Genomic DNA, 25306 nt, shown 5'->3' on the forward strand with positions numbered 1-25306 from the left:
TAGCACAAGATTAGCATTTTTCCCTTCCTCCCCTATAGCTTCTCTGAGTATGTGCAAGTGTGTGTATGTGTTGGTGTTTCTGCCTCTGCCATGTGGTTTGAGCTGTTCAGAAATAGGCAAGATCAGGTCAGGTGTTCACAGTTAAATCCCACCTTAAGCCACCGCTTGATCAGGAGACATTGGCATTAACTGACACGTTGAGGGCTGGTTAACTTTGAGCCAATGCTATTAGGTGACATGTCACACCTGACGTTAAACCTTCCTGCTCTTATGTAACAACCTTTTGACAGTGATCCACTTAAAGACAGAGGACATTTAAAGTTGAAAGACATTCAGTCCTGCATCGACTACATGCAGCATTTGCTGGAATATGCCGTATAAAGCATGCAGCAAACATTTTTAAATGCCACAAAAGCATGTTTCTCTCTACAAGAAACTTTAATATAGTTTCAATGTGAAATACTAATATAATGTGCAAAATCAACATTATTATGTCATGCTATTACAATGCCAAATTTGGCTTGCACTGTTTAGAAAAGAAACAGACAATAACAAAAAAAATGAAACGGTCCTTCAACAATATCATCACACGCCGGTGCAGATGTGCCCCCGCCCCCTGTCCTTTTTAATCTTTTGTTCACCTTCTGTAATGTTTATGTTACAGCAAGCTAGTTAATGGCAGCAAGCAACCTATTGAGCTGATTTTCTGAACAGGAAATCTAATTACGCATGTTTGATCCCTTGGCGCAGACGCAGACATGGCCATAACGGCAGTAAGTCCAAAGCTCTGCGCTCTCTGGAGCTTCCAAAGCTGTACTGCTGAGAGTGGGGAAGTGAGGGAGTGGGCGGAGAAGGCAGACATGTCAGACAGGAATGGCAAAAAAAAAAAGAAAAAAAAAGAAAATGCAATATAGTTTTTTCCTCTGCCTGTCACCAATGGCCGAGCTTTGGTTAACCAAGCTGTGTTGATCACAACAATGAAAAACCCGCGAAGAAAAAGTGTTACTTCCTCATTTTGGTAGATGACCATATTTTTTGCACTTTCTATGTTTGACACAGGTATTTAATCACAAATGAGTCTACAGCTCCGCTTCTAGGGTATCATCAGTGTCCATCTTTAGTGACAGGGCTCGAAAGGAAGCTCGGTGAGGCCTCCATGAAGCTCCACCCATTCTTCTGACCACGACATGATATCACCGACCAGGTGGCCGGCACAGGTCGCCTGAGTTTGGATTTCATTGGCCGTAAGGACTCTGGACCAGAACTGTAGATCTGACATCTCTCCCATAAAGGACTGAGTGATGTCAAATCGGCCTCCCATTGTATCCTGTAGATGGAGGAGACAGAAACACAGAAAATGTAGGTTTATCTCTTCACACAGATAAAACAATTGTCAGACAAATATGAAGATAAAAACTTAAAATTACTTAATTGATCACTTCGGTAAAGCCACGTCTACTGAAGGTTAGTTTACAATATGTTTATGATTAATAGGTGATTATTTGAGTATTGCTCAATGTGATGATTCTTCTATGTATTCTATGTATCTTCACACATATATTTTAATTAATAAAACAATATCTTTCATGTCTTACAGCTTCAGAAAATTAATAGTAATTTAGTTTAATTTAATTTAATTTAATTTAATTTAATTTAATTCTTCAAGGCCTAAATTTATTTACAATTACATGAAAAGTGAATAAAATAAATAAATAAATAATAAAAAAAAAATAAACAACATAAAGAAAAGGACTGGAAGAAAATTAAACAAAACTACAATTAGATAATAAATAAATCAATGACCATGAATGGAAAAAAAATAAAAAAAAAATGGAAAAATGTTTGTGAATAATACTAACACACACTCTTCTGGAAAAAGGAATTAAAGACATAAGTTATTTAATTTCTTGAATCTTTCTAACACAAAGATCCTCAATGTCTACTCTGACCAACTTCACTGTGTTAGTTAAATATAAAATTCGAAATATGATGCCAGCAGCACACTCATTAAAAGTTGCAGGTGCATGTTAAACCATTGTTAAACCTTCCTTTTAAATACATTTTTTTTTAAGTTTTCTGCCTTCATTTTCTCGTCTCAATTCTTTTGAGAGAGTTGCTGGATCAGATTTTACATTTGTTTATATTTCTTGACACAATAAAGTTGGTGAGTGAAGATGCTGAAAATCATGTCCTCTTAACTTTCATGATCAAGGTTTAAATCCATTTAAAGAGATACAGATTTCTTAGTCCTCTGGTGACTGTGTGAGCCGTTGTCGAAAAAGCATCCTGTGAGCTCACCTGCTCCTGACCCAGGATGAAAACACCTCCTGGTTTGATTGGGTGCCAGGCTGACAAGTTCTGTCCTGAGCCTTTCTTCACTCCATCCTGGTAGGCTTCCCAGACACCATCACGTGTCGACCATGTCACACAAACATGATGCCACTTCCCATCTGTCATGGTTATGGGCAATGTAACCGCCTAAAGAGATAAATACAAAGAGGAAGACAGGTATAAAACCAAACACTGAGAGGAATAGTCAAATTTAAAGGCTTTTCATCACTTTATTGATAACTGCAATTTCTTAAAAACTTTCAAATTCATCAAATGAGACTATCAGCCAGTGAAAAGGTAATTGCATGATCCATGCTTGGGCAGCTCTTTCAGGTCACAAAACCCTGAGTTCTGACTTCTTCATCCTGATCTCTGCAAACTCAGTGAAGACCATGTGAGTCATGCATGCATACTAACTTAATGGGGAGTGGATTAGTACAATATGCCAATCTCTACTCATCACATCCCTTTAAACTCTAAAAAAATCAATTAACAATGAGATTGCAGCATAATACCACTTAAAGATATGTAACTTTTTGACCTTAAAACTCCTGACTAGTTTGATGGCACAGTGACATTTATTATGCACATTTCTGGAGCCATTGCTGCCCAGCAGCATCCTGAGGCTGAGAAACAATTTCTGTCCTCCAGAACACTGTGTGATGTTGGAGCCTAGTTTCACTTTATGCAACATGTCACACGCTAGCAAGCGGATATCAACACACCATGCTTTTCAGTCAGGTGAGCTCTGAGTGCAGATAGAATGGATAGCTGGATGCCGAATTAACCGTTGACAGCATGTGCGTCACTTAGAAAATCTGCAAAAGTTCTGTAGTGCGTCTTTAACCGTGTAATTGATCAGTTTGATGACGGAGTTTGTGACTTCCAGATTACAAACCTGAGGGTTTATCCCTCTGGGTCTCTCCCACAGACAATTAGGTCAATCAGCAAGACAATAACAAGATTAATTGCCTTGTGGACTTGTTTGTCTAGCTCACTGAAAACAGTACTAGGGCAAGGAAGAAAAAAAAGGCAACACCCTATCTTCTGTTTACTGGAAAAGATATCAGCTTTTCGGAGAACAAGATTACTTGGCTAACAGAATAATTAAACATATATGTAATGTATAGATTTATGTCACTTAAACTGGGTCATATACAGCATTTTACTGGAAAAAAAACAACCAGAAGACAATAAAAAGCTGTTTGTTTGCATGTTTACAAACATGAAATACACAGATGAACTTTGAATGCACTAAAATCTGAGCAAAAATATATAAAATCTTGATAAAATGAGCATATTTGAGGCAGTTTTCAACCGATAAACCACTGAAAGACTAAACAAAAACCAACAACCTCCTAAACTGTCTAAAAGTTGCTCTTTTTTGATTTGTTCCAATACTGGATGGTATAAGATGTTACAACTGGACACCGGATTTTATTTGATTTGTGAACAGACAGCAAAAGGGCGTAAAGGTGTTGACTATTTGCTCTGCATTACATGCAGTGGGTGACCTACTCTTAAGATACTTTGCAGTCAGATTTACTTAAAATGAAATAGTTAACATTTAGCTCTGAAACACATTTTTAAAGAATCATGCTCATGAATTTGGCCTATTCAGAGTTTGATAAAGGGAGTGCTTTTGTGCATCAGGAAGAATTTTTTGTTATTCTTTTTTAACCCTTATTCCTTCCTTTTTCTTACAATTCAGCAAAAACGTATATAAAAAAAGAACATCACCAAAGTGTCATGGAGCCTTATACCCAGCAAGTTGCAATCCCTTTATACCCGTTAAGCTCACTCTAAGGCTAGGTACACACAAAGATTATTGAGTTGTTTTTGACCTGATTTTGCCCCTTCCGGACTATTTAAATGATCATTTGGTCTGAGGTGTGTTAAGAACGAATTAGTCCAGACAATCAGCTCCGAAATGGGTCGTGGCCGACAATCAGAAGTATTGAACATGTTCAGTATTTACGACCAAAAGTCTTCATATGTGGGAGCAAGGAGGGATATAAAGTCTGTATTCACGTTGTCTCCAGTCTGTTATTTTTTTAGGCTCTGGTTTTTTCTGTTAACAATAGTCCCAAGACCACCATCATTCCTTCGTTTTGTGTAAATTCTTCCATGCTGGATGTTGTGTTTTTCTGGTTCTTCTTTGTTTTTTCCAGTTGTTGTTATGTTTCTTCTTCTTCATTTTTGTTAGATCATGTTTGATCATGTGAGATTTCTGGCTTGGAGGACTAGATTGTAGATCGGTTGTGGGTCAGCATTGTTATGTGTGTTGTTCTGTGATGACATTATCGGACCACACCACACACAGTATGATCAGCACTGTTTAATGCTTGATTTTTTATTTTCATGTGTGAGGTCTCGAACAGATAAAAAATGTCATCAAATTAAAAAAATCTTTATGTTTGTACCCAGTCTTAGTTAAGTGAGTTTTTTTGGTACAACACGGTAGCCAGACCATCATTCTACTCCTTATGATGCTGGGCAGGACAAGGTTAAGGAAAAACAAAAAACAAAGCAACAAAAACAAAACAACAATGAAAAATTAATAATAAAAAAAAACAAAACATAATATTATTTGTCTTATTCAGTAGCTGGGAAAAATCCTTCATGTTGTCAGGCCTGTTCTAAAATCCTGATTTAGGTTTTTAACTTTTGAGTCATAAAGCTTTGTCGTATGATGTGATGACAGACAACAACATATTGTTTTCACCTTGTCATTAATAAGCAGCTCCATTGGGTTGGTGCCCCATTCGATGAGTACTAGCTCATTAGCTTGTCCAGGTACCGCGTAGGAGATGGGAGTCCCAAGGCCGGGACCTTCACCTGGCTTCAGCCACAGACAGATGGTCATGGCAAAGATTTCATTGACCACCGACCTCTTCATCCTGGCGTACATGTAATTAGTCCTCATGGGGAAATCAAGCAGGAATGCGCTGGGACTCTTAAGCTTCTTGTGGTTTGCTGAAGAGATGAACAAAGTTTAAGTTAAGTTTTTGTTATAAAGAACATCTGTTTCTTCTCCCATTAAATTCAAATACAGGTCAAATTTGGCTAAAATAAACTAAGAGGCTCACAAAAAGTTTTGGTTAAGTTTAGGAAAACTCTTAGTCAAAGACAGGAAAAAAAGTCTTGACTAGCCAAAAAATAAACAGAACCTCTTACACACGGCTTGTAAAAATAATGTCCTAATGGGGATAAATCCATCTGCCAAATACACAAGTGAAGTACAGGTGAAAAAAATCTGCTACTGAAAGTTATTTTACTGTGAAAGTTATCCTGAGTGGTACAATCAAAGTGCAACATTTAAATTAGGACATAATTAAGTTTCATCTGGTTTTTTTTTTTTAGATAATAAAATAAGGGATTTCAATTGAACTCTTTAACACAGAAATAAACTCATTATGTTGGCTTTATGCAGGAAAATCTAGTAAACAAGAGGTTTTTGAAGTCTTTATATGGCTAGTTGATGAGTTTGTATTATAATATAATTTTATAATAATAATTATATCTATTATTATCCTGTGCTGTTGACAATTTTTGAGCAATTATTGTTAATATTTAGAACATTTTAAACATGCAGGTGAAAACTAAATTAAGCAACTATTTTTTCCAACCTAAATAAACTTTTTCATTGTTTGTCTCCATCTATAATTAACATAATTATGTTGTTAAAAGATATAATAAAACTTTAGATTTTTAGATATTTAAGTTAAATTAGGAACTCTATGGAGGTTAAAGGATGTTTTGAGGAAGTAAATCTGAAAGGTTGTTCGTGACTGCGGGACTTACATCCATTAGTAACCAAGTTGGCTGCCAGTTTTGTTTTTTGCTTAGGACATGCTCACTACACCATATATTAGCAAAGCAATAGTCTTTTATGACTACATTCATGTCCAAAATGTTAAAATATCAAATGAGTTGAAATCTTACAAAGGACCACAATAAGCTTATTTAACCAAGCTAACAGATGGGTCTTTTTTTAAAAAAAATCATAGTACAAGGCCTGTCAAATTTGTTTTATAATGGCAGTAAAAAGTAGTTGATAGGCATGCAAAAACAAACAAACAAAAAACAAAACAAAACAAAACAAAAAGAAAACAAACAAACAAACAAAAAAATCCAGTATGGTGACATCAGTTCTATTTAAAGATAAACACTTCTTTTAAAGTGTCTTCTGTGATAACCCAACCACAACCCTCTGTGTGTATCTTTACCGTGGTCGTTGCCATGATGTATCTGGCTGAGAACCGTTTCCAGCTTGTTGTGCCCGGTGCCTCGCAGACTGGTTTCTTTGCTGCTGGAAGGCAGCCGATGTGGATGATGGTCATTACCATTGTGGGGATCGTGGTGGTCATTGCCATGGTGGTTTTCATGGTGATCATCATGATGGTCATCGTGATGTCCAGGACCATGGTGATAATCGTGGTGATCGTTATAGTGACTGCCACCATGGTGATTATCATGGTGGTCATCGTGATGGTTATTATGGTGGTCATTGTGGTGGTCACTGTGGTGGCTGCTGTGATGGCTGCCATAGCGATGATAACGTCGACCATGGTGCTGGTCAAAGCGGTGGTCATAGTGGTGATCGTTATGCCGGTTATGGTAACTGCTGTGATGGTTATACCTATTGCCGCCGTGATGGTTACTGTGGTGGCTGTTGTGGTGGTCTTCATGGTGACCAGTATCGTGGTGGTCATCACGGTGGCCAGTGCCATGGTGGTCATCATTGTGGCCAGTGCCGTGGTGGTCATCATGATGGTCATCATTGTGGCCAGTGCCATGGTGGTCATCATGATGGTCATCATTGTGGCCGTTGCCATTGTGGTTTTCAGGATGGTCATCATGGTGATCTCCGTGGTGGTCATTATGGTGGCCGTAGTCAGGGTGTTCACTGTGGTATGAGTGCAGCTGCTCTTCAAGGGCACTGATCTTTCGCTGGAGCAGTTCTCTCAGGGAGTTTGAGTAAGAGCTGGAAGAGTTCCTGGCCTGTAGAGATAAGATAATTACTCAGCCTCCATATAGTGATAACATTAGCCTTCCAGACAACTTCAATAGTAAATTATACCAAATTTCTAACTTGAAAAAAATAATAGCATACGCTGCATTGCAATAATATTTGTATTAGCATTATTGTTGATATATTCAATGCAAATAATTCAGCTCTTTAATTTTAAGGTTAAAAACAATACACACACACATAAAACCCCCAATATGACAAAAAGTATGAACATTCTGGACATTTAAAATACTTTTGTAATTAAAGGCAATTCATTTAAGATCAAGTTGTAAACCAAACTGCTGAATCATGTACATAAAAAGAAAAGAAAAACAACTATATAGCTGCTATGGTTTTAATCATGGCTCGAATTATTCAAGTTATGGATGGCACCAATGAAAAGCAAAATTATTTATTAATCAAATTCTAATGTTCATCTACTTTTTGGCCAATTTTGGTCAGTCACCTTTGAGTGATGATGTCTTATATTGTCGTTTTAACCTTTTTTACTCTGCAGGGGGATGCATTGTCATCCTTAAAACCTACTTTGTATTGGTGGATAAGAAAAGTGTTAAAAAAAATTCAAATAAGGCCTACACCTGTTCATTTACTGAGGATGTAATAATTACCATTTCCCCTGGTTATTTACCTGACATCACCTCATATTGTCAGTTACCATGGAAATGTGGCTGTATACGCAGGCAGCCACCTTTACAAGTTCGATTGGACCTGAGCCAAAGAGAGTTCCTGCATCATCTGTTTGTGCAATGCTTATTTGTGATTCATCACTGAACATCCCTTTCATCCAATGATTCACAGTCCGTTACATCTTCCTTGGTTTATCTGCATGTTTCCCTTTTACACATTTTATATGTTGTTTTAATGGCTCCACACAGCTGATTGGAAACTGCCATCCTCTTTTGGCCATGCTAGGCTGAAAGAGTTTTATATTCATTTTAAATGTTTGAACCGACAGCTCTCTTGTTGAGACCTTGTTTCTTGTCAATCAGCCAGGCACAACAGTTCATTTGCAAACACCCTCATTAACTGCAGACTCATTTACATATTTAGACATGCGTGGCTCTTTGGTTTAGAGATACAAACTCCAAGATGATTCTGCTACTTTGCCTTCAAGATGTAATTATAACACATATTTCCTACTAGATAAAAGTTTTTTGTTTTAATGTTAAACTATTTAAATTATTTTGTCATATTTGTGACTTCAGAGCTAAAACAGCTGAATAAACATCCTGAGTGGTGACTCATGTTGTTTCTGCCAGTGGTTATACGTGACTAAACAATCAAAGCTCACCCCTTTGTTTGTTAATGACTAGTTTTCATTAGTGGATGGACTTTGTTCATTCTCTAAAATATTGTTTCCTTTGAACTGTAAGTGCTGTGTCTTTATATTTAAATAGCTACTGAAGAGGATTTTTGTTTAACTTCTGGTGTTAATGTCAAAGCATTGTAAATTTTCCTTTGCATTATTTTCAAGTAGGAAGAACTGTGGCATGACATTTAAAGTTGCAGGGAGAAAAATTTACACCCCTCCCTTCACTTTCTTCTTATTCCTTGCTCATCCTCTTCTTCCTCACCAACAAATCCGGCTTTGTTCCCTGCCAGCACACGCCACGATTAATAGCCTTGTCAGGGAGGATGAATCTAATTGAAGGTGAGGTTGGCAAGCACCCCACGGTGCATGACCAGAGGCTGGTGGTGTAGACATCTTGTTAGAAGAGGGAGTGATGGAGGGTAAATCCCGGCTCCTCTTGTGTTATGTCTCGCATCTTCAAGGGAGCTCATAGGGGATTTCTAACAGCACATTCCCTGAGCGTAGCCTGCGACCACCCACGCTAATAATAAGGCTTTCACAGGCCAGTGGATAGCAAAGTTTTAGTTTTGCAATGTGACACTAGGGGTCATGGAAAATGAGGGAACAGATGATGCTCTTTCATATACAATATGATGCGCAGTTTAAGCACAAAACAAAAAGACAGAAATAGCTGCAAAATTTTATATTTAAGAAAATTTAAGGTTTAAAAGTGACAGATTTTGGATGACAGGATTAGTTGTTCTAATGTTTTTGGCTCTTCAGAGATTGAAAGAACAAAATGTTATCTTAAAACTATTCATTATGGATAATTAATTCAAAGAACTCAACCAATCTTTCTCAAGAAACCTACATTTGAGTCAAACTTCAATTACAGTTTGATTTTTCCATTTAACTGCATCGCTGTCCTTGTCCCAGTATTCATGCACAGTTTTGCATAATAATCAACTTATTGACTGAAGAACCACAGAAAGGAAACACGTTATATGACTGTGAGCTTACAGATGTTTTTAGCTATTTAACAATAGCAAATTGAATAAAAATCTAAATGGGAGGTTTTACAGTTTACATACATAATTTTACAGAACTGTAAACAAGTACCATATGAAATATTATATTTGGACCATATTAAGTAGCATCTAAGCACATATTTAAAATTCTAGTTTTGGTTGAAATATAACAAATACCATTTTTATTGTCAAGCAAATATGCTGCTAGTCTTTTTTAAACTACATCCAGTCCAACCTTTAAGTATAAGTACTATATAAGTACAAGTCCATTTACCATTTTAACAAAATGTTCAGACATATTTTTTTTTAGCAGCAAATCACCTTCCTCTGCTTCCAGGATCATTTATATAGTATAATATTCAATATATAGTATAGTATAGTGTAGTATAGTACAGTAATATATAGTTTAATATTAAAAAAAGGTTTGATGATTTATTGTTGTGACAGTGATGAAGCTTTAAACTGCTGTTTAATTTTATTCTCAATAAGCGCATTTTTGGCTAAAATGTGATGTCTTCACGGTAATACCTAAAATATGCACAAAAAAAAACTTGCAAAACATAGATAAAAAACTACAATGTACATACACTTGTCAGATTAAATGGAAAAGATTAATTTGACCAAATTAAATAAATGAAAACGGAGATAAGCAAAACCTTTGCCTCTGTTTGGCTTCTTGTGTTTCGCTTTGTGATCAAACTCATTTCTGTCTCTTTATTTATATACACATATGTTTTCTGAGGTACAGGTGATGGTTAATCCACTTGCATATTCTTGTCCAGTGATCCCCAAAATGGAGACAAAGAGAGCCACAGCAAGTAGAAACGTCCATTCTAACTGCCTTGATTTGAGCTCTGTGGGTGGTGAGTGTCTCGCACTGACTAGTGGGTGTTTTTTATGTTTGTGTGAGACATGTTGAGTCCAGATTTGTGATGTTATTTTCTTGTGGTTTTAAATCCATATCACCAGAAAGGCACCTACAAGTAGCATCTCTTAACTTGAGCAAGGAAAATGTGTCACTGATCATAAAATTATATGTATAATGCATGAATCACCATAAGCTTGCTGGGGTTTATTGTGCATTTGTGAAATACGCCCCTCAACATATTTAAGTCAAAGTTATGGAAGTCTACCTGCAGTTCTGCTAGTGTTAACTGTAATTACCATTTATTACACCTACAATTCATTTATTTATTCATTTTACTAATGATCATTTACATTACCATAATCCTGATAAGAAATACAATGAATGCATTATAAATTAGTTAACTTTGATACAGCAACATTAACTATTAAATAAACTTACGGCCAATCATGTGAAACAATATCTATTTTGAAAAGGGATGCATAAATCACAGTAGATTGCAGGATATCAATGGAAAGGACCAATTTGGATGATAATGTTTTGGGTTTTTGAGTATGATGTATGTCCTCCCAAGGCTACCACCGTGTAGGCAGAATGTGGGATTTTTATCTTGTGGGATTTGTCATTTTTGGGGAACGTTTTGTTAGATGGGACACCACATTAACTTTCTTGTTTTGTAGTTAAACTGTTCAGCTAGGCAAACCCAGTAAGCTCGATTACAAGTCTATAAATCAGCTCTGCATTAAAAGAGAATCACATTAAATAATAAATGCCCATAAATATGCGCTTAACTAATGCATAGCCACAAGTTAGTTATCTAATTTCCTTGCATTAATATGCAATGACCACAGCATAATGTGTAACCACAGGATGGCATTATGTGGTCACGCCACCTTTTTAATTTTTTTAATCATGTGTATTTACACTGATTTTTTACATACATCTGTTAATAGAGAAAATATTTGTTTTAAAAAGGTAGCCAGAAGTATAAAGGGATTTTATGGCCCCAAAAGAATAAAATCAATTTATGGATCTTTAAAAAAAAAAAAGAAGATGATTTAACTTGCACTGGCAAATTGTGAAAAATCTAACTTTCTATTTAATCCTTTTAATCCTGAACTTTTTTTTGGGTATATGCTTGAAAGTTGCCATACCCATAATTAAATGAGTATTCGTCTGCAAGCAGGTCTATCTGAATACTTTTGGAACCATAGTAAAGAAAACACTTATGAGATTTGTTATCCCTGTATGGGTTATTCGTGAAGAATAAATTAAGTTGGCACTTAGCACAAATGAGAAAAGGTTCAGACTTGGCTAAAAACAAACAAACAAACAAACAAACAACAACAAAAAAACAAAAACAAAACAAAAACAAACCTCATTCCACTTACTTGCAAGTTTTCAAGCCTCTCCTTCAGTGTCTGCAGGGTCTTTCCAGTCTGTTCAGGAGAGAAGGTGCCGTGTTTGCTGTATGAAGAGCCTTTTCTGTGGTGTGGATCAGGCCTGTGGCTGCCATGGGGGTAGTGGGGATCATTGCTATGATGTGTTGAGGGCCCGTGGTGCAATGAAGATGGCCCATGATTGCTACCGTGACGTCCACGGTGGTCATCATGATGGTTGTCAAAGTTGCTGTGGTGGGTGTTAGGGTGGGTGTCGTGAGGGTTGCTGTGGTGTTTGTCAAGGTGGCTGTCATGATGGCCAACACTATGGTGACCCCCAAAGCCCTCACACAAGGTGAGCTTGGCATTTAGCTCTCTGATGGTCTCCCGCTGGTCCAGGATGGTTTCCTTCTGCCTCACAAGGCTTTCACGTAGGTGCAAGATAGTGGCTTTGGCCTCATCGGACATCATGCCTCGATGACTTCCGCTGCTGTGGTCATTACTATGACTGCTACTGCTTGGTCCATGTGGCACACTGGGTGGTGAATAGCAGCTGGGGTCTGCTTCTGGGGGAATAGGAGTGCAAACAAATTTGGGGCTTATGCCATATTCGTATTCTATGCCATGTAAACTACCTGCTGTTGCAGCACATGAGAGGAAGTAATAAAAAATTAAACTGCGAAGGGGAAAAAGGGGGAAGACAAATCCCAGAGAGGGTCCAATCTTTTGCTCATGCCTTGCTGATGAAAGCATGAGGCTCAGAGGAATGCAGTCTTTAGCCATATCTGGATAGAAAGCAAGTAATTCCTCAACAACTGACAGTTTGTCCAAGACTTAGTTTTGCTGTGAAGAACAGCATGAATGGAAGTCATTTGTGTTGGATTGATGGGTGTTGGGGCAAAGCATGTCAACAGATAATGTGTAGTTGGAATCTCCTCTTAGAAAACATAAAAGAAATGAACCAAAAACTCCAAAAAATTACTGTTGCCTCCAAGACCACTTTGCAATATCAGGCAAAGTTTTTTAGCTCCATGACAACTTCACCCTTTGATATTCCAGTGGGTCGCAGGAACGGCGACTTTGGATGTTCCTGCAGGACTGCCAGGGGGTTAAAAGACTATGAAGAGTCAGCTGATATATCCTAAGAGGCTCTCCCACCGTCGTCAGGATAAGATGTTGGGCCACTGCCAGGTAAGTAATCACTCCTGGCTCCGAAGACTTCCTGCTCTCAACAGCAGAGTATAATCCCTTTAACTTCGGCTTCTAACCATCCATCAATTCCAAAAGTGCCATGACCTATTGTACACACACAGAAAGCAGATAAAAACAAGATATTAAGATAACAAGTTGAGGATAGTAAAGACATAATGGAATTAGATTGCTTAGTGGATTAAGTCTTTTTTACAATAATGAAGTGCAGTACTAGTCGATAGTTTGGACATGTTTACCCAAACTTTTGAATGGTACTGTACATCATTGTTATTTAGATTTTTTTTCATTGTAAAATATAAATAATTCAGGAGAGATGCATAAGTATAGATGAGGATTTGGGTCACGATTGAATTAATAATTGAAGGTGGTGAATAGCTTTATACAGAATTTGTCCTCATGTATAGATAAACAGATTTATAGCTAAACAACTGGACACAGTGTGTTAGTAAAGTTAACAGAATGGTTTTCCAATCTGTCAATAGACAACAGTATAAGATCAGTGACATAGACAGATGGGGGGGGGGGGGGGGGGGGGGGGGGGGGGGGGGGTTGACTTGTCTTTAGCTTTAAAGCTTTTGCTTTAAAGCTAAAGTCTAGTCAGATTAAAGCTAATTGATTTTGCCCTCAAAGTCCAGTGATTTACAGAATGAAAGAAGCAAAGAGTCAGATTCAGAGTAAAAGGGTCTGGTTTTCAGAAGGGGCAATCAAGAACCACCGTTGAACATATTTGGTTGTACCTATTTGAATTATATGCATTTCTAATAATATTCTTAGTGACTTTCTTAGTGACTCTTAAGAACTTTGTTGGTTCACTTAACTTGAAATCAAGAGATTTGTAGAATCAACTTAAATAAATTACTTTAATTTGTAACAATACCATTTTTTACAACAATAATGCTATTTAATACCAATTGTACAAAGAGCACAGAATTATGGGAAATGCATATTTAGCTAGAATTGAACCTTTTGTGATTGTTGTCCTATAAATTTGAGTTACATGCATATACATTTAGACAATGTTGTAGGAATGTTCTGTTCTGTTAATGTTAAATTTGAAGGTAACTACACTGTTTGTGTGGGTCAGACTTAAAACTCTCAAGTTGAATGAATTTAATTAATGGACTTGGATAAACTTAAGTCAGTCACTTGGTACCAAATTCAAATGATTAATATAAGTTGGTTCAACTGTTCTGTTTTTACAGCATAATTAAAAAACCCCACAAAATCCTCTCAAGGAGGAATCGGTGGATATTGCGATCACATGCAAGGCTGTAAGCCATGGGTCGCAAATTTGACACCCAGATGCAACGACTGCGTTTTTATTTTCTGGGGTATTTACAACCAATAACATAATGCTTAATTACATTTTCATGGCATCCTGGTTTGATATCGGTAATAACATCATTGGGTTAAAGATAAAAATCAAAGTTTTTGGTTTAGAACAACCTTAACGAACATTGTAGTGCTTGTTGCTTTGGTGGCACATCAACACTACAGCACATTATAAAGTCACTATGAAGTCAAGTCCTCATTGGGTTTATATATTGTTAAAAGTCAAAACCTTCATGATTCAGAGGAAAATAAATTATTTGTCCTCTTATACCATTCCTTAAATTGAAGCTTTATTGACACTTGTATGGACTACTAACACGTCTGGCCATTTAATATTTTTCCCATTTCAAAATTAGTCCACAACTCTTCTTATGAACAGATGTTACTGGTTACTTAGTTGTAGAATATTGTGCTTATTTGTAATCTGTTATCTGCGGGTTAAAATTTACCCACATGCAAATCTCCCGGGAAGTTTACAGTATTACATTTAACTCTGTATGGAAAAAAATGTAAGTAATTTCACAGAAATTTTCATTCTTTCATAAGTGTGGTTCTTTTCCTTGATCTGGAAAATCAAGTTTAATCGCTGCTTGACATCTCATTTACTATTCTAGATTAAAGAAAGAAATGTTGTCTGTGCGCTGTTTAGCAGCAGAAAGGGCACCTCCAGCACGCTTGTTGGATCTGCCAGAGAGCAGGACACAAAGCCAAAAACAAGTAGCAGAACACATAAGCTGTTGTTACTTCTAAGCTCCTTATCTTTATAGCCTATCAACAGTTCAAACACCCAGTGAACCCATGACACTGAGTAGAAACCTCCAGGCCTTATGGACTGCCCTTTCCATGATCTTCCTTAAAACAAAATTGACTACACTTGTTAATTTATATCTATTCCAGCATCAAATTTTCTCCACTGTTACTGCATGAACTAGAGTTTATTTCCAAATAAGAACTTTGATGTACAAATAGTGAAGTTTAACAATCCAGTGCCAAAAGATGTAGTTGTATCATCACAAGAAACTAAAATCTTAATTGAAAAAGCTACTAAAACATCCAATATTTAATTAACACGAATAAATATCCTGCTTTTGGCAGCTTCAAAGTCGGATTTATGAACTATTTCTGAGTAGTAAACATGTTTCTCTGGTTCAGTCTGAGAACTGAGTCCTTTTTAATGAGGCATTCAGGGATGTGCATGCAGCCAGTAGCTGGAGGCCTTAATCTGACAATGAGCCCTGCTGTCTGATACTTAAAGACAACATTAGTGCAGATTTAGAGGACGTGATACTTTGCTGAGACACGTGGCTTCGCACAAGAGTCAAAAAAGTGTCACATCATGAGCAGTGATATTCACTTTTGCTTTTGCACCTTTTCAAACATAAGACTTTAACAAAGTTTGATATAAAACCACAGTAACCACCTTAAATTCCCACTTAATGTAGGAGTTCATAAAAAAAAATAAAATAAAATAAAATAAAATAAAATATTTTAAGGGTGAAAGGGGAAAATCATTTTAAATAGGTTACAAATGTATGATGTCTGTTTGAAGCACAACTTTCCACTCTATTGCTTCATAGTTTTGCTTTACTGAAGGACCATTTGAAAATTAGCAAAGGTGGGTCAACAAAGTCAGGTTCATGCACTAATTTTTCCACACAAGGGCTTTGAATAGCACTAATTTGCTGATAATATTCCTCTTTCCCCGCACCTATATAACACAGACAGTCTCATATATGGGATATGACTATATTTGACCATACACAATAAGATAATCTTATGTACAATAGAAACCCATCATAAATAGCATTTTAAAAAAGTTAATGTTTTAACTCTTAATCAAATACATCAACATATCTTGCTGTTTTTGTCAAAAGACCTCTACATTTGTATTATTAGACATATTAAGATAGATTTTTATATTTTGTCATTTTGATTTGTTTAGTGGTTAAAAGTACGAAGTTATTTGGACTCACAGCAACACATGGAGGTGCAGAGTGCAGACCGTGTCTCAAGGCCTCTCCTGGTCTCCTCGAGGGTGACGGACTAACTGGATTGGTTAGATGTAATACTGTTTAATGAGGGATTGCCTGCAGGGTACCGTCTGCTAGAAACTCTGGTAATCACACTCCCATCCACAAAGTCAAGCCACTGTTGTCACAAATGTCTCTGCAGAAGATATGCATGCATCAGAAATGCACCTACAAACTATAATATGCAAAAATAACATCTCTTGTTGAAGTTAAAAAAAAAGCAAAAAAATCTTAATGTCCTGTAGTTATTTCGTACACCTGTTAAATAGAATACATGTTGTATTCTTAGAGTTTCAGGTGAGTTCTAGTTCATCACTAAAGAGTCAGTTATCCAAGTTTAGGACATGTAAACACTGGATAAAAGGCTGTCCCTGCAGCTTAAAGAAATCCCACCTCCTCTTCATCCCCCTGTGCATGTGGTGATCTCAACCTTGCATGAGTTAACCTGTTTGTCAGGTGCTGTGTAGCTTGGAGTGGAAGTGAGTTACCGGGTATCCACAGAACGTTCAGGAAATAAAATCTGAAAAACTATTTTTACTATTGTGAACTTTTCAAATCATTCAGGATATATCATTTTAACTGCAAGAATTTCAGGTTTGACAAGTCAAAAGATTGTTATTGTTATCCTTCATTTTTTTTTGGTTGAAATTAGGGATTTGAACATAAAGGGTATTTGGTTGTGGGCAGATTTATCAGTGAATGTAGTTTTCTGTTGGAACATTTAGCAAATAAACCCAAACGAGAAACATTAAAGTAAATTATGGAACAAAGTTGGAGTCATGACAGTTTCAACTGAGAATTTTTTGTTGTGCAAGATTTTAATTATTATATAGGTTTTAATTACTAAATGTTGGTCCTGACATTTCTTTTGCTTTTTTACGATTAAGTATTTCAGCTAGCTTTTACCTTTTTGGACCTTACTGCAAGTCTTTATTTATCCTTTGACAATTTGCCCTTCTGAACAACAGAAGAATGTCTTTTACTAAACACATTATTATGATAGCTAATAGATCAATCTTTTTTTTTTAAATTTAAGCTTATGTATAAATTAATGAATGAAAATTCTATTCATAAAGCAGGAAGTCCTTATTTGCAAATTAATGTGCCACTTCCTGGTTCCTGGTTTCAAAGTTTATGATTCACATTACAATATATCAAGCTTAATATTTATTTTCAAGTCTTTACTTACTTTCTGAATATTCAGAATATTAAATTCCAAACTTCCAACATAACAACACTTAGTAGCTACTTGTTTCGTTTGCTCTCGTTCTTCTTAAAGGTGCAGACATCTCATTTAATCAGGCAAACAAATGAAAACTAAGGATGAAGCATTGTATTAATATGAAAACGCACAAAGCTGCATGCTTTCTACTCGCAAAACACACGACACAAAAAAATTCCTTTTCAATGGAAACCTTTTATCACTGTTCCACAGTCACATGAGATAAAAGTCCAGAATGGGCCGGTCAACAACCGTCCACTTTGATGCAGCTCTGAGGTGAGAGGCTTCGCTCATTTTGTGTTTTATATATTAATAGTTATGCAGTTTTTCTAACTTATCTGTAGAAATGAAGATTAGATTAGAAAAAAGGCAGAACTCTAATTTAAATTCAATCTACAGAACACAATTTTTTCCAGGATGAATAGATAAATATCTGTTTATGCTTCTGTCAAATTTAGCACAAACAGAGCTCATGTGTTTATAATCTGCACTGTCAAGAAGTATTTGGGGAAATTATATGGCCATTAAGTCAATCTTAATAGGTAATGCTATAAATTACATAATATTCGACAGATCCATTAACCTCTAATACTTTTTTCACAAAGAAAACAAGTAATTCCATTATTGACAAGAATGTGAAATAAAAATAATTATGCTTTGTTTGCTGATGAAAGCAGAGAGCTTTTTGACCAAAGACACATTCAATTTCTGAAGACTGAACCACAAACAATGAAAATATTTTGTCACTATAACTACTTGTCAAGCTAAATTAAATTAAGCTAACTTGTAAGATTTGGAGGTTGACCAGCAGACACATCCCCTGAGTTTACAGTTTAACAGCTCTGACCTTCTTCTGTGAGGTCTCCACTTCCTGGGCTGGCTCAGAATAGTTGCAATGGCATGGAAAGTTCTAAGGCTCAAGCACTGAGGGTGAAAACTTTCACTTACTAATGTGACAATACACTAGCTTACGAGATATCGTACAGGCAGAGGGCTTTATGTTACTCATTGCTATTCCAGAGGGGCTGCAATAAGATATTTAAACAGAAGCTGATGAGTCAGTTTTTCTGTTTTAACTTTAATATTTAAAACATGAGCAATACATTTTAATTTTTTCCCATTATTTAATTCTGTTGTGCTCTCAGGTGCCTCATTGTAAAAGCTGAGAACTTTCATATGCATATTTGTTTGTGTTTTTCTTGCAGAAAAGGTAAAATCTGTATATCCAGAACCCAGTATGTGAAGTTTCTTGCCATCACCTGAGGGCTAATTTTAGGGATCTGGAAAAATTCTGAATCTATCGTCCAAATAAATTCTTCCCTGTCTGTGATTTCGTGAGAGAAGGCGTCACGCTTGTATGCAGGTGAACTTCTGATCTGAAGGGTGATGGATCATCCCCACTTTTTGTCTGGCCTCTGTAAGCTGATTCTAGCCAATGAAGAGGAGTCAAACTAAAGGTCTCAGTGCTGCACGTGGCCTCAAGCCTGGCAACCCTACACTGACCAGACAAGGACTAAGAAGTAGTTAGTTTCCCTCCACCTTTGGTTTTGGAGTCAGAACCTAACACTTTATTTATATCAGATGTTTGGAATTTTATATATTTACATAAACAGTTTCCAAATAAGAAAAATTTCTTGCTCTTGTCCCTGTAAATAAACTGAGCATAACAGCATCATGAAAAATGACATAATTCTTTTTTTTAGCCCAGAGAATATAAACCAAATTTGGATTACATATATGACAATAGGAGAGCTGTTTTAAATAATTCTACAGCATATAGCAACACAATCTTTTGCTATTACATGTAATATGTTTACAAATGCATACACATTTTAAAAACCAACAAAAACTGAGACTAGCTTTTCAACTCATTTAAGATAGCACGAAAGTCCACAAAATGCAAAAAGATCTGAAAGTTTCAGTAAATTCTTGACAACATGTAAGAATGATAGCTTATTTTATTAATACTTTGTGTAGGTAAAAGTAATATTACTTATCTAATGATAGCTCATTTAATTTCCTATTCAATTTGACAATTAAAATACCTGAACTTGAAGCACAAAAGCAGAAATATTATCGACTGTTTGATGTTGAATTAGATTTTTCTTTTAATTGTTCCTTAGATGACAAATAAAGTTCACTGATTTTGTAGTAAGTCATTTTTCCAACAATCATGTTATTTTCTGTTTTGTAAACTGGCCTCCAGGAGCTCCATAGACATTTGGCATTTGTCTTAAAATAAGATAATCAATCCAATAACTTATTGTGTCATTACATCAATGGTAGAAAACACTGTTTAATTACTATCTCTGCTGTTATTGGCTAACTGTTTATATACAGTAGGCAAAGTTATTTAAATGTTATCTATAATTACTACGAATAATGGAAAAACACTGTAAATTCACTATAAATATACAGCAGATTTACAGTGAACCCCAAAAGTGATGCAGCAGCAGAGTTACAGCCATTACCGTAAAATCATGTTTACTTTTAAAATGCTGCAAATATTAAAGCAAATATTTACGCACAAACATCGGTATCAGCTGTTCTAACATGTGAGTTCAAGTACGAGGTGTGAAAAATACCTTAAGAATTTAGCTGCACGTGGCCTAAAGCTCATCAAAACTGCTCAGATAATTGGACAAGGCTAAAGGCACATGCCGGTAAGAGGTGCAAAAAAAGAGGAGAGTACTCAGAGCACATTAGGAAATGATCTAATTTAATCTTGCTAAATGCTAAACTCTCTTGAGTGTAAAAAAAAGACAACTGGATAGTACAAGTAGAATAAAATAAGCTCTAAACATGTAAAAAAAAACTTGATTACAGGAAGTATTTCCGTCCAAAACAAAGCAGATTAAATTAACCACACAAATTTAGCACAAGTTGACAGAAAACGCCTCATATTCATCATCACTGCATGTGTAAGGCATACATCCCAATCTGAGCTCTAAGTAAAAATACAACTCATTAACCTCCAGCCATCCGTCCGTCCATCCGTCCGTCTGCCCATCCATCCATCCATCCATCCATCCATCCGTCCATCAGCTATACCTACTCAATCAGGGTCATGCAACCCATTAACCTATGCACCCATATTTATTTAAGTATTATAACTTTTAGAGTACTTTCTTAAGCATAAATGCAATTTAAAACCTAATTTTTTGGGATAATTTTGTTAAATTCTTTCTCAAAAATGTTAAAAGGATCAAAGATATGGCCTGCAAACCATGTGTCAGTGGAGATTTTACATAGATTGTCCGATTGTTCATTTCAACAGATCTGAGATCACTGCTGCTACAATGTGTGCTTTATGTTCCCTATTAACATAAGCTGGAGCTTATGGTATCCAGTAAACTGTGGCCCTCTTAAGAAATTCTGAATTTTATAAGAAAATAAATACACTGATGAATTACATTATAATACAAAAAAAGTAACAAAACTGTACCAAAGAGAAAGGCTTAGACAAATATCTCATCGAGACTGACGGAGCACTTTCCTGTGACTGTATTCTGTGTGACTGTAAATAAACCTGCTGATATGCTTTTTGTTTTTAGGCTTGATTGAAAAAATCACATGAAAGCTTGTTGGAAGAAATCTAACTGTCTAAAAGTCTCTGTTGTAAAAAAACAATACAAAAACAAAAAACGAGAAATAGCTCTGGAAAGGGGAATAAAAGTTTTTGCTTACCTGCCTGCAAGTCTGAAGTCCCCAAGCTGGTTAGTCCATTCAGCACACTGATCAGCTTGAGGAGGATTGGCTTTAGATGGATAATTTTATCTCTCTCTCTCTCTCTCTCTCTCTCTCTCTCTCTCTCTCTCTCTCTCTCTCTCTCTCTCTCTCTCACTCTCTCCCCTATGTTGCAGTGTGATGTTGCCACACTCTGTTATGACCGGAGCATTTTACATCAGAAAGATTTCTGTATGGATTGAAACTAATTTTAAAACATAGAAATCAGCACCCCTACTACCATTATTAACAACATTCTTCATTATCATTGTGTTTTGTATCTTTGTGCTATTTTTAGGGTGAAAAAAGGAACAGAGCACCATACAATTTTTTTTAAAAGTTATTGTTGAGAAAAATCAGGCATTAGAGAATAATCTAATTCCTATAATGCCATTTCCATCCATACTATCAACACAAGATTCTAAAGGTAGCACCCAGGGACTTAATAAAATGTGTTATATTTAACTTAATGACTTTTGGAAAACTAATAAACTTTTGCGTCTTTAAATTTTGTAAATTACACAGCAAAAATTCACAGCTAAGTTAACCTGGTGGTGCATTTCACTTCATTTAGTCAAGATTCTTATTTGAAATTTGACTCATAAGTCTGAGCTTCACTGAGATTATTTATGGAAAAAACCACTAAGACTTCTGTCAAAAGTTGTTGCACTTCTGGCTTTTTCAACACATATTTGGGTTTTAACTCCAAACCTGAACTGGGTCAAACTCCCAAAAGCAGTTTTTAATCGATAATTAGGCTGAACCACGAGCCTTGGTCTGTAGCCGACAAATCTCAAGCAGGCTCACACACAGTCTCACTGCGTCACAGGATGTGGCTGGTCAGAAGATTCACAATGGAAAAGTCCTACTTACCTGATTGGCATGATGCCAGGATTAGAAACAACAATACTGCTGAGGTGTCATGCTGTTTGTATAGCAGGACTTTATTGCATGTCTGCCAACAGTGATTCAAAAATGTAATTAAATATTTCTTAAACCTTTTCACAAAAGTTTCATGCAAGTTTGAGGTCAACCTTTGAAGTGTGCATTAGGCACCATGCCATTATGTGGTCTGGAGAAGTTAAACTCAGCTGCACAGTGTCAGGTGGCATTTAGGTTAGTAATTAACAGATTGCTTTGGATAATAAGAAATCAAAGGCCAAAGAAGAGGAGGCAGATTTGATTTAATGCTTTCAATTCAGTTCAGTTCAATTCAGCTTTTATATGCTGCCAATTTACAACAGGCATCTCAAGGCATGTTACAGGCATCATCAAGTCAAGTGTAATCATTGTTATCTAATTAAAACACATTCACGTTTGTCCAGCTGTGGTCATCCATCAATCAATCACATAGTAGTGTGAGATTCTTTAATATACCAGCAAGAGTAATAGTTACCTCTGTTAAGGCACAAATAGAGCAAGGTTTACAATTTCATTAACAAAAAATTGTTAAAACAAATAATATAAATATATAAAAAAATAATATAACAATGGTTTAAAACTGCCCCCAATTCTGATTAAAAGGCGGAAGGGAACCAAAAACGTGTAACCTCTGTCCTTGACTTGGGACTGGCAGGCTTTCAAAGAATGTCCCAACGTAATCCTTGGCATCCTCAAGGAAGTAATCCGGGTCCATCGACAGGTCGGGGTCTGAGGTCGTGGTCGCCACACTGTCGGCCAATACTAAAGCTGTGAGGGGAGAGGAGAGCACAGCTCAGGTTGTACAATTTTAGGAGGAAGGAAAAAGGTTGCATGCTTGTAGCATAGACCAGCTCTTTCACTGTCCTTTATTCAGCTGTTAGTGGGCGTTGTATCATTCTCCTCTCAGCCTGGATCGGTTCCACGCCATCTCCTGTCCTCTGCCTGTGATCCATGGAGCTGTTTCCTCCAACGCACCAGGTCCCGCCGGTGCAGCAGTTCTCTGTCTGCATTCGGTCGTTCTCTCCTCTGCTTGCCTCGGCTTCCTGTCCTCAGCCTGCCTTGATTCTTGTTCTGTCAGTCCTTTCTTCCACTCGATCCTTAAAAGAGGCTCCCCATTGTCCATTTCAAAACCATGGAGGTGTGGTAAACAAAATTATTCAAACAATGCAAACAATACATACAAGCCACAAACAAGTTTTAATTGTTAAAATCATGCAAAGTTGTAAAATATCAAACAATATAAAACCATAAAGTTGATTAAGGTTTAAGCTCAGTCCCACCTTGACAAATTCACCTATTAATCCATCCATCCATCCATCCATCCATCCATCCATCCATCCATCCATCCATCCATCCATCCATCCATCCATCCATGGTTGGATCATATGGAAACTTCTTACGCTATTCCAGACCTCTTTTCCTTAGCAAGTTCTTCCCACGAGTATCCTGGCCATCTCAGGTCAGACTTCCCTGAGCATTCCTCCAAAGTAGCCTTGCCTAGACTGGTGAAGAAAGGTGTGGTTATATCTTCATTGGATAACTGTCTTTGTGATCTTATGTTTTATTTATTTTTTTACTGAAATCTCATGAGCATAGTTTAAGGTTTTGGTACTCTGTCCTGATGCCAGGAGACAGTAAAAGGCCGGGTAATTGATTGTTGAGGGTGGGCCCTGTCTACTAAATTAACTTTGACTTTACAGGACAAATTACTGTTAAATAATTCAATATCAGAATCAGAATACTTTATTAATCCTGTAGGAAATTGTGTGCATACAGTTGCTCCGTACCAAATAAGGAAGGATGAGGTAGAAATAGCAATCACAATAAGAAAAATTACAAATTTTTTACAACATCTGTATAAACAGATGCAGGATAAATCCTGCCAGTGAGTAATATGTACAGTATTATCAATATGATACAGTAAATGTAAATGTAGTGCAAAGTACAAATGTATAACAGTGAATGTTGCTGCTATATGGAGGAGTTGTTCAGTTTGATGGACACAGGTAGGAATGATTTCCTGTGTTGTTCAGTAGAGCATTTAAGTGGGATCAGTCTCTTAATGATTTGGCCCATGTTGAGGCAGATTTGGTTTAGATAATAGTGGGATGATAGGTGGCTCTGGCTGGTAGAAATGGCTCATGATCAGATGTGGAAAAATAATAAAAGTTCTGAGAAATATATAGTCGCCCCAAGAATGGTAGATCTAATACAGCTCCATGTTATACCAAGTCCGAATGAAGTGTGTTGCAGCAGGGAAACTTCTAAAACCTGCAGGACACTGGCCCTCCAGGACCAGCATTGAGGATTCCTGGTTCAGAGGTTGGCAAGCTGGGTTCTGGAATCATGATACCACAAAAACATCACCAAACACAAGTATTGAAAGAAACCATTACAGAAACCATTATAGAAAACATTACATTGAATCCTAAATATAATGACTAACTGGGCTGAAACAGGTTAAAAGCTGGTTATAAAAGCTCTAACTTCAGTTTGGAAAAGCAGAAAAAGCATCACAGAAAAAGACAATTGCATTCAGGTTATTGAGAAAGAAACATGTCAATATTGTCTTGAAACAGAGAAAAACGGTGCATGCTAAAGTGACTTTCAAAACAGATTTAAAAACAAAAAAATGTGGTTAAAGGAACGGTGTTCATGTGTTAATGTTAGATCATATTGTCCAACCACAGTGTGAGATCTCTTACTTGCACATTGCTGGCTTCTGTTCTTGTACATGTAGGTGGAGGGTGGTAGTGGTAGTAAGAACAAAAGTGTGAAAGTTAAGTGAGTGTAAAAAAAGTGAGAATAAACTAAAGCAGGTCTTCTGACTGCACTGCACTCTGATCTATTTTCTAAACCTGTATGTGGGTGAAGAAAAAGCTTTCCTTTTCTTCCATGGAATCCTTGTATGATTTTAACACTGCTGCTCAGCAC

At 36.5% G+C, this 25306-nt stretch overlaps 2 protein-coding genes across 2 annotated transcripts in view; one reads left to right on the plus strand and one right to left on the minus strand.

The window, feature by feature from the left end:
- Nucleotides 1–625: 625 nt before the first annotated feature.
- si:dkey-14o18.2 (neuronal pentraxin-1) lies at nt 626–23495 on the minus strand. Its single transcript, XM_042011434.1, has 8 exons — nt 23348–23495; nt 23015–23140; nt 11942–12495; nt 7020–7335; nt 6561–6734; nt 5057–5307; nt 2299–2478; nt 626–1327 (listed from the first exon to the last, which is right to left on the minus strand). Exons 1-8 carry the CDS (start codon nt 23493–23495, stop codon nt 1118–1120), a joined length of 1959 nt encoding a protein of 652 aa, XP_041867368.1. The 3' UTR covers nt 626–1117.
- The window catches only part of LOC121656312 (voltage-dependent calcium channel gamma-6 subunit-like), a 36595-nt gene continuing 21712 nt past the window's right edge, over nt 10424–25306 (plus strand). Inside the window, exons 1-2 of the mRNA XM_042011342.1 lie at nt 10424–10548; nt 12989–13120. The gene's annotated coding sequence lies outside the window, so the exon portion shown is untranslated. The remainder of the gene's footprint in view (nt 10549–12988; nt 13121–25306) is intronic.

The sequence above is a fragment of the Melanotaenia boesemani genome, chromosome 17 (assembly GCF_017639745.1).
Source record: "Melanotaenia boesemani isolate fMelBoe1 chromosome 17, fMelBoe1.pri, whole genome shotgun sequence".
NCBI lineage: Eukaryota > Metazoa > Chordata > Actinopteri > Atheriniformes > Melanotaeniidae > Melanotaenia > Melanotaenia boesemani.